The 10,119-nt window shown below is 29.2% G+C and overlaps 1 protein-coding gene across 4 annotated transcripts in view; it reads right to left on the minus strand.

The window, feature by feature from the left end:
* The window catches only part of LOC106465059 (tudor domain-containing protein 7-like), a 113,436-nt gene that overhangs the window by 15,572 nt on the left and 87,745 nt on the right, over positions 1–10,119 (minus strand). For 3 of the 4 annotated variants that reach the window (XM_013925254.2, XM_022392874.1, XM_022392875.1), the window contains exons 18-21: positions 5,252–5,356; positions 4,535–4,648; positions 2,976–3,094; positions 1,915–2,136 (exon numbers count right to left, since the gene is read on the minus strand). In XM_013925254.2, coding sequence (XP_013780708.1) covers positions 1,915–2,136; positions 2,976–3,094; positions 4,535–4,648; positions 5,252–5,356 — 560 coding nt within the window. The remainder of the gene's footprint in view (positions 1–1,914; positions 2,137–2,975; positions 3,095–4,534; positions 4,649–5,251; positions 5,357–10,119) is intronic. The other variant, XM_013925255.2, reaches the window with a different exon arrangement.

The following is a 10,119-nucleotide window of genomic DNA, read 5'->3' on the forward strand; positions in this document are numbered from 1 at the left end:
AAAAAAAAAAAAAAAAAAAAAGTCGAAATAAATCTGAATTACCCCCTTTTTTTTCTAGAATGACTTCAAATTTTAACATGAAACTACATTTTTTTTATCCTAAGTGGCTTTACACTTGTAACAGTATACATCTATTTATACTTAAATTTTATTGCCCTTTGAACTGTGTCTAACTACTATTCGCACCATTATAGCTTGTAAATCACTTGGGGAACATGCAGTTCATGTTACACTATCAAATTATACTACCTACAAGCTACTACTCCAAGCTGCTCATGTGCATGCCTCATGAAAAATTTGTTTATTATATTATTAATATTTATTTTACCTAGTCTAACCTTAACTAAAGACTTTCCTATTTTTTTACATTTTAGTTGCTTTTATAAAAATAAATAAATAATACACGTGAAAAATAAGAAATAAAGTATTTACCTGGGCCATTTTTTTTGCTGTAGACTGTCAATGACACTTAACCCTACCTTTTTATACTAATGGTTGTACTGCACTAAATTTTTATTTAACTAAATAATGCATCAAAGAACATAGAAAAACAATAGCAACATGCAAAATGCAAACAATGTCCCATAATTATTACAATTTTCTGGCTTTCTAACTATGCAACAAGAGCTGTTACAAATTCATCCAAGCTAGTCGATATCTTTCCCGTGGGCAGAAGCTTGTACTAACAGAAAAACTGACAATTCTCTGTTCAGAAAACAACATAATGCATCATTTGACAGATGAAAACCTTGGCTCTCTATTGGTTATAAGCAATGTAGTATTAAACGTAAGAGAGAACTATTAATAAATTCTGAAAGAGAGGATGTGACAGGTGGGTGTGGCAAGCAGGTGTGTGGTTTTCTATTTGATGACTTTGTAACCAACCAAAATTGGAGGCTATAAAAATTATGTTTTGTCTAAGAGATGAGCATTTTATAGTGAGTAATTTACATTAAATTTTGTACATATTGGAGGGGTGGTGAATAAATTAGAGAGGAGAGGATGCCTAATGAAAAAAAAAATGTCATTTCTCACAATAGGGGAAATTCAGGAATTTTTTAATATTACATTGGGAAATGAAGACCTTAAAACTTGTATACTGTTAAAACATGGATTATTAGCTACGATTTTATGCTATACTAATTTGTACAACATGAATAAAAAGTAGTTTAATTAAATTTTGAACATAACTCACTAAAAACCTCATGACATGCAGGAAAGGATGCCTGTGGCAGAGGTTAAATAGAAGTTTTATCTCTAATAATAACCATTTGTAATGACAATTTTAAGACTCAATGTGGTGGGGGGATTGTTAAAACCAGTAAATGAACTTGTATGTAAACCCACACTAAATAAATAAGTAAATGTATCTATATGGCTAATGATAAAAAAATTAAAATAAGCTGAACTCAACAGAAGTGAGTTACAACCAAAAACTTAGCATATGCAAATGTCTGGTTTTAATAAAATATTTGCTTAGGGTTCTAACAAATTAATCATCTATGTAACATGTTTTCAACATGATTAATAATAATAATAATAAAAAAAGTACATAATATAATATAAGACTATGACTAATCTCTATTCTCTCCAGAAAAAAATCAAAACTACATTTTAAGGACAGTATCAAGTAAAATAGACTGTAGAAAATTAAAAAAAGACTTGATATGGGTACCTTTAGTTTTTACTTAAATTTTTAATTACTATTGTTTAAATAATGATGTATTCTGTCTTCTTATATGCTGAGCAGCTCTTTGGCCTTTAATTTTGTTTTACTGAAAATGCAAGTAATTTTGCTCCAAAAAATTAAGTATTACTGTACTACAAAAACCAGCAAACCATGGTAATTTATTATTTTAGTCTTGATTAAGAGAACTGTGAAATTATATACCTATGCAATCATCTTACACACACCTGAATTTTGAAAAAGCTTGATCATCTCCCGCTGAGAGATTCAGAGGAGAGACAGGTGTAAGAGAACTGGAGATTGCTGGTTCAATGGTTTGTGGTGGACTACTTGGAGCTATGAATAATGATTTGACTTTAGGTAGAGAAGACATTCTCCTTAAAATCAACGAGGACTTGAGTGAACTGCTTGATTTGTCAGCTGTGGATGAAGTTACTGAATTTCTTCTACTTGAAGAGAAAAGAAGTCTTGTGTGAATAAAAATTGTGGTTAAAAATGTAAAAAGATACAATAAAAATATGTGAAAGATGAAATTTCAATAGCAATCACAGAACACACAATAAGTATCTTTCCTTGTATCTACAATTACATTTTTTTTAGTTGTAGTACATTAATCCTTTAAATTTCATACATATAATTTCACCCTAATAAATTCCAATCACTTTAACCTTAAATCTTCATTGCCAACACTACAAAATTTTAATAAATATTGCTTTAGTTTGTACAAATATCCTGGACAAATACATAATTTTTTAAGATTAACAATGTTTGGAAGAGTTGATGTTCACATATAAAATTAGTGGCATTTGTTCATACTAGGTCACTGAAAATTATGCAAGGTAATATAACAAATCACGTATAATAATCATACAAGTCTTAAGTTTGAAAATAAAATGACTAAAAATAAGCATGTACCAAAAGTGAGATATTTATTAAACAGAGAATACTCAGGAGTTCACTGTGACATTTAAAAGTATAATAGAGCTAAGTTCTTGGCTTATGTACATGCTTTTAATTTACATAAATTCCATTAATTTACCAATACATCACTTTTGTACATCCTTTAACAAAACGGTCCAAGTTTTGTTACTTTTTCTATTATTTTATCCATATTTTTTGGGTAGTTGAGGAATGTTATATACCATATACCTAAAACAAAAGTTCAGGTGAAAAACTAATCACCATTCAAGCCAACAATACTCAAATGTTTTTCATGTAGGTTTCTAATTTTATAAAAAAAATCATTGATATAGCAAATTTTACATGATCTTACTTGATGAAAACTTACCTAAATATTTCCTTAGACAGAGAGAGAGTGGTGTTAATTGAAACAAGCTCATCAGTTGGTTGAATTCTCTTAAATAATTCAACACTTGCAGGTTGAGTAGAAGTTGCTTCTTTAATTACCTAATTCATAGATTAAAATAAGAAAAAAAAAGAGTTTACATGTTTAAATCCCTTATCAAAAACATATATATGTTTTGAAAAAAAAGAAGAAACAAAACAGCAAAATTTTTACATGAAATATTCAGAATTTAACCAACAAATAATCTTCATTGTTAATACAGCACAACACTAAGGGGTATGTGGTGTTACAATAATAGAAAGATCCTGAGAATGGTTGTTAAAAACAAAATATTAAAACAGCCGAAATAAACAAAATGGGTCTAAGAAGAAAAAAGTTTAGCTTTGAGCTTTACTAATTCCACACAAGAAATATCAATGAAGTTGTTCAGATGTGAACAATGATATCATACAAGTACATATTCATCACAAAAATTCACAACAGCGAGTTAGTTGTGAAAGAAAGAAAGGAATATCACCCTTGTGATTTAAGATCCACTAAGTACCATGAAAAATATTTTATAATGATGTTGCAGTGTGTTGTTAAATTGCGAAAAATAAAATTTGGTTCTCTATAATCCTGATTTCTATGTTACATAAAGTTGCATCTGTATAAATGGTTTCACAATCAGGAAAAGGTCAAAAACAAACAGCATTTCAGTGTAAAGTACTGTAAATGAAGGATTTACAAACTTGCAGTTATTTCATGTACTTTTTACTTAAAAATCAATAATTCTCAACAGCTTTAGTAAAATTTCTTTTATGACAGTAGGAAGATTTTATAACACAAAATGGCCAAACATCATTAAAGAAATGCTCAGATAAGAATGGGGCTGAAATTAGATAATTCAAACACTATTATTTTTCTGCCCCTGGGAAATACTGATGTCTAATGATCTACTGAATACAGGCAGAGTTCGGAAAGTAAGGACTCGGGCAGAAACAAGGGAAAAATTAATGTGGCTACAGCACACAAATCATTCCCAAATTTATTGAAATTATTTCAGCCAATTCCTCAGCTTGTTTTAGCTATAAAAAAACAAAAAACAAACAAAAAAAACACGTTAAACAAACTGTCTGAGATATCAACAAATATTAATATTCATGATCATCTACATCTGAACTGTCAACATTAGGATGTACTTCATACTGCCTATTTTATAATATCTACTCCTAGCATCAATACAAAACATACCTAATACTGTGTTACATATAATTTCACCCTAATAAATTCCAATCACTTTAACCTTAAATCTTCATTGCCAACACTACAAAATTTCTATTATTCTATTAATAATAATTGAAGTTTTTCAAAGGATAGTGAAATTTAATTAACAACTTCCAATAATTGAACAAATTTCAATGAATAGTAATTTAAATAGCTTAAAACTGAGTTTAAAGTAAAATATGCATGATAGTGAAAGACTTTCATGACCAACAAATTAAAATATTATACAATAACCTAAAATGCCAGTGACATACAGATAAAATTACCATTCTTACCTTTAAGATAAATTCCTGTCCTAATGGAGCAAGTTGGAATAGTTTATCTACAGCTTGTTGGGACCATTGTAATTTACTATCAGGTGGAATACCATCCAATCTGCAACGTATTGCCTGATAAGCAACAACAAAGAACAATTTTGTTAAAAGAAGAAAAAAAATATCAAGTTTTTTGTTTTTTTTTAAGTTTTAACATCATAGCAGTTCAGATGCAGACTGGTCTAACAAGACAACAACGGGAAAAATCCTGTTGTGCCCCCTGGAAAAGTATGTAGTTTAATTATTTTTATGACAAAATTGTGGGCCCCTTCTAGCTTTCTTTCCAGTAAAATTTATGAGTCCAGTCTGCCCCTGATAGTTGTTTTCCCTGATTATATCCAAATATTTTCCTATATAAAAAATATTTACTTGCACACCTGAAGTTAATATAATGAAAATCATTTGACCAAATTAAGTATTCGTTTTCTTGGAGTTCCTTAAATATTTCCTTAATGTAAAAGCACAAAAACATATATTACTGTAACATAAATGCACCATGTACTTCTCATTTAACAACGAGTTTTGACACACACGAAAGATTAATAGTTTTAAACCGCTACTTCAGATACTGGTGAAATAAATATATTAGTAGGAAGTTTTAACTTCCTATTACTCAAAGTGATGGTTAAAAACTTAAAAAAAAATCAGCTTCATGGCTGGATATGGAAATGCCCTCACCTGATGTGGTATTTGAGTTAATGTTTCACTAAGAGCTTCCAGTTCACACATGTTAAGAATAGGAACAGTAGCAGCTCTACCATAATCTACATATAAAACCTCCACCTGGGATGAAAAGAAATATTTAATAGAAAAAAAAAGGATGACAGCACTGTTATTTTGCTGGAAATTATGGAAAGCTAACATAATATTACTAATTCAATTATTTAGGTTAGTTAGGACTTATGATACTTTGTTTATAATTATGTGTAATTATCTAATACTATTCTTTATATCAGAACTGTTGGATGAAAAAAATTAATTACTGTTATCCAAATGGTTAGTGGAACATTACAGAATACATTGCATACTTTTGGCACAGTACTAAATCCAAGTTATTTTAAAGTTGCAGAAACACACACACACATACATACACCAAAAAAAGAGAATCATAACCATGTCTATTGGATTTCCATACCAAAAATGGTAAAACTCAACATCATTAGAAAATCACAATTACCCTTATAATTTCCAGCTTTTAATGTTAAATCTATGAAAATGTGAATGTTCTTTGCACAATAGCAAAATATGCAAATATGTTTAGTAGCTACTACAATAATTAGATCTATACTGGACCTGCTAAGAAGTTGAAAATATCACCAGTCAAAAGTCAAAGTTTATACTTTCATCAGTAATTCAAACCTTCTTGTTTATTTAACCAATGTATTATAAAACTAAAATAAATACTCCAAAACAGTTAATCCTAGTTCAAAGTTACCCCAGATATTTTTCTTTACCAAAAATCTTTGGACAATGTCAAATTTTAAAATGTTTTCTTTCTAAAAAAATTATACTTGACAGTTAGATTTCTCTTTTTAAAGATACTCTGTTTTTTGTCTCTTAATTATGTATAAATTAAGAACATAAATCTACCCGAATAATGAATATAAGCCAAAATTCAGAAAGATTTCTGTTAAATAAAGCTTACACAAAACAAAGATAATTTTTAACACTTTTGTTAGCAGAAAGGAATAAGTAAACTTTTTAGATATCAACAAAGAAAACCTAAAATTTCACTATGTTTTTAAAGCTATAAGATGGTGAATCATTATAACCAAAAGACCTAATATTTGTGATAAAAAGCACATTAGATTATACATTTTTTTTTTTTTTTTACATTCTTCTTAATTTGCCTGTGCAGTATAAAAGTAACATTTTATATCATTTTTTGTCTCCCTAATGTCGTTGCCCAAAAGGCCTTTCATTTAATACCATATTTTTTTTAGGTGAGCTGTAGAATGATGAACAAAGTTCATCTTAAATACCATTTATGTATGTGGAGCAAAAAACTTTAAAGTTCCAGTTTTTAATGCCAGAAAGCCTCCTGAGCAGTGACCCGTGACAGATAAACACATCCGTAATGTTATTCTTATGCAAATGTGATTTGAGAACAAACAAATCAGAAGCAATGTATGGTAATTTTATATCATATATTAAACACAATTTAAGATTTAGATCTTTTTCAAGCTGTGTAAGTATACAACTGAATTGGAAGCTTAGGCTATAAAGTTACTTATTTTTTCATTGCCAACTTTTATCAAACGTGCCTAACATCTCATCCAGCATATTATTACTGGATATTGTGACTATTATATACTTTTGTTTTTGCCAAAGATTGACTGAAAGAAGTTTTTAAATTCCTCTTACCACTTGGCATAAAAGTTCAAGCTTAACAGCCAAAAATTACGTTTGCTATACATGTGAATTTATAAGTAATATATCACAGGGCCAACTCACCATTCTTTTTTGTGTAATCAAAATTTTACACAATGAGTATTTTTTTATATACATAATTGTTTATTCACAGCCACAATATATACCTGTCTTAAACTGTACAGAATTGTCTCTGACTTTTGACATAAGAAGCTAAAGTGAAGATTGAAAGAGTTCAAATGTCAGATGTTGAGGGGACCATTTATACTTCCTTGCAGGTCATTTACTGAGACCTAGGTTTAATACCCACCCTTACATTCTTTGTTTTTTTTAAAGTAGTTTAGTACCTGTAAAAAATAAATTTTGCTGTATTTTCTTTCCTTTAATTTGAATTATCTTGTTGCACATTTCCATTCATTCACATTTACTTGTATTAATTTACTGTGTGTCATGTATCTGGACATTTCTGTATTGTTTGTTTCCCTACAGTGTTTTAATGTATCCCCAATGCAATCTAAAATAAGCTCTTAATAATAATTATATTTGTCTGAAATATTAGTATTAGGCTTTTTATATTTTATAAGACAACACACTTTATTCAGTCTCTTAGGATTTTTCAAATAGAAGAAAAGTGTTTAAAAGTATTTCAAACACACAATGTTTGCCATATCCATTGCCGACAATATGTTTCACTCCATACAGGACTCAGAGCTTCCCAGGCCAGTTGGGACACATAACAAACATAGTATTTACATTTATTTATTGCCATTTGAATTTATTTCTTTTCTAATAAAAACAATTTAGGTAATTTAGGCATTACCTAATGTAGGAGCTGGCCCAAATCACTGTCATAATTTCAAAATAAATTTAGTGTTTTCCATCTGTTGTTTATTTTTAACAAGTTACATTTTTTGCAAGTTTAAACTCGACTAGACAAGAAACTAATACAAAACACATTATGATACTAGGTTACAATTTAAATGCCAAAACCTGGCAAAGACTTATAAACCAACAGGCCTAAAATATGTGATAATTCATCAAATGATCAAACAATCTTATTGTTGAAATTCCATCTACAACTTCTCCAAATATTCAAGACTCCATGTGTCATTACATCATATCAATTCTAGAACTCTGTAGTCAACAATACAACTAAATATTTAGTTACAAATTTACATGTAATTGCTGAATACATTTTCAGAAGAGCTCTATCTACTTTAAACACAAGCTCATAATGGTTCCATGGTAGGCCACCTAGCACTATGAATCAAAGAACATATGAAACCATATGCATGAAACCATTCCAGTATTTACCTACACTACAGCTATTAAAAATGTGTAGTGAATATCTTGCAATAATGGCTTCAGCATTATTTGTTCAGTAAAGCATGAAAAAACATTGCAGATAAAGAAAACTATTAATTAGACATTTGGAAACAAAAGCTTGAGAGATACATCTTCATATTTTCTGATATGCTTAGTTAATAACATTTTTGCTTAAATTATGGCTTTTCTATCAGTTAAAAAAAGCAAAATTAAGAAATTACAAGTTTAAACAAATCTCTACAAAAATCTTTGCTGTTCTGATGCCCCACCCCCAGAAGTCAATGGTGCATCTGAGGGTTTATAATGCTACATATAGGGCTTCAATATCTTCCTTGGGCAGAGCAAAAATAACTCATTATGTAGCTTTGCATTTATTAGCAAACAAGCTATCTTGATAATAACAGATATTAAATGAGTACATCAAATATATAGGCTTAATTGCGAATATTTTCGTCACTGGTATTTAAATATGTTGGATTTAATACAATATATCCAAGTTTCCATTTCTTTAAAATTACAATGTTAATTCAGAAATAAATGACACTGATGAGTACTATAGTTTACACTCAAAACTCATAGCACTAAACATTTGAAACTCACTGACTCGAACATGCAAAGTAATTTTCATTTTAAGATTAAAAATACTTTGACACATCAGAAAAATTCCAAATTTCACATACAAAATCTTTATAATGTCCAGATAGTCATCAAACATTTCTTAAGAAAAACACTTTATACTTTATCTGATACTTTCACTAACGAATCTCTGTACGAGTTTGGTTGATTTGACCGATCTTGTGACCACCATAAAAAATTAGGAAATCAAATATAAGTTATGAATTTGTTGTTCTAGAATGAACACAAATTATAACACAAAAATATAAATGTTTAGACTAAATAGCTTAAATCTCATAACATTATATATATTTATTATTTTTATTTTATTGACCTTTCAGCCATGCCTGGCTAACAATACAGAAGATACAATGATGCGGCACACGTGCTCTCATGTTAACGTATCCAATAATATAAAACTGACTTTTAGTCTTTACAAAGTGACCTGTCTTGGCTGTGTTTTAGTAGACTAGTATTTTGTAAAATACAGTCACATTTCAATTATTATACATAATATGTACATACATTATTACTATTTACAAATAACTGCTTAAGTTTATTTTTCTTAAAACATAGAACAGTAAATACAGAAGTAATTCAAACAATGATCTATTCTAGTTATGACCTTTGTACCCAGTTGCTGCTTGTCATAAGTTGCCAAGCTTTTTAAAATTTTGCATGTGGAGGATATTAAACAAAACAATTTTTTTAAGTTTTATATATACAGTTGAATAACCATAAAACCATAACTTACTATATTGATACCACAGGATTACACTATAATTTATCAAGCTCAGTAACTAAGCTGTATTTGGATCTAAAAAAATATGAAATTTCAACCAGACTAAAGACAACCTACATCCTTGAAATCTTGGTTTGAAAGAACAAGATGGTGTCCTAACACATGAAAATGGCTGAGAAAGCCACTAGGGGAAATTCTGAGCTTTCAATTGGTTATTCACATATCATATATTGAAGTAAGTGTATATAAGGGACAACTTCCAAAAATGGAAAGAAGTGAGCGGGTCACTATGTTTGATTAAGTGAGTGAGTGACATCTCATCAAATAGAGAAGATACGAGGTTTTTATTTTATATTCTAGCTTGTCAGTATCAGTAATTTGAGTTCCTAATTCATACAGAACTACAGAATTTTCACATCACAAACATCTAATTTGAACCAGTGCTGCATTCAACGTACCACGTGACACACACAAAAACCAATGTATAAGAAAT

Source organism: Limulus polyphemus, unplaced genomic scaffold (genome assembly GCF_000517525.1).
Source record: "Limulus polyphemus unplaced genomic scaffold, Limulus_polyphemus-2.1.2 Scaffold1823, whole genome shotgun sequence".
NCBI lineage: Eukaryota > Metazoa > Arthropoda > Merostomata > Xiphosura > Limulidae > Limulus > Limulus polyphemus.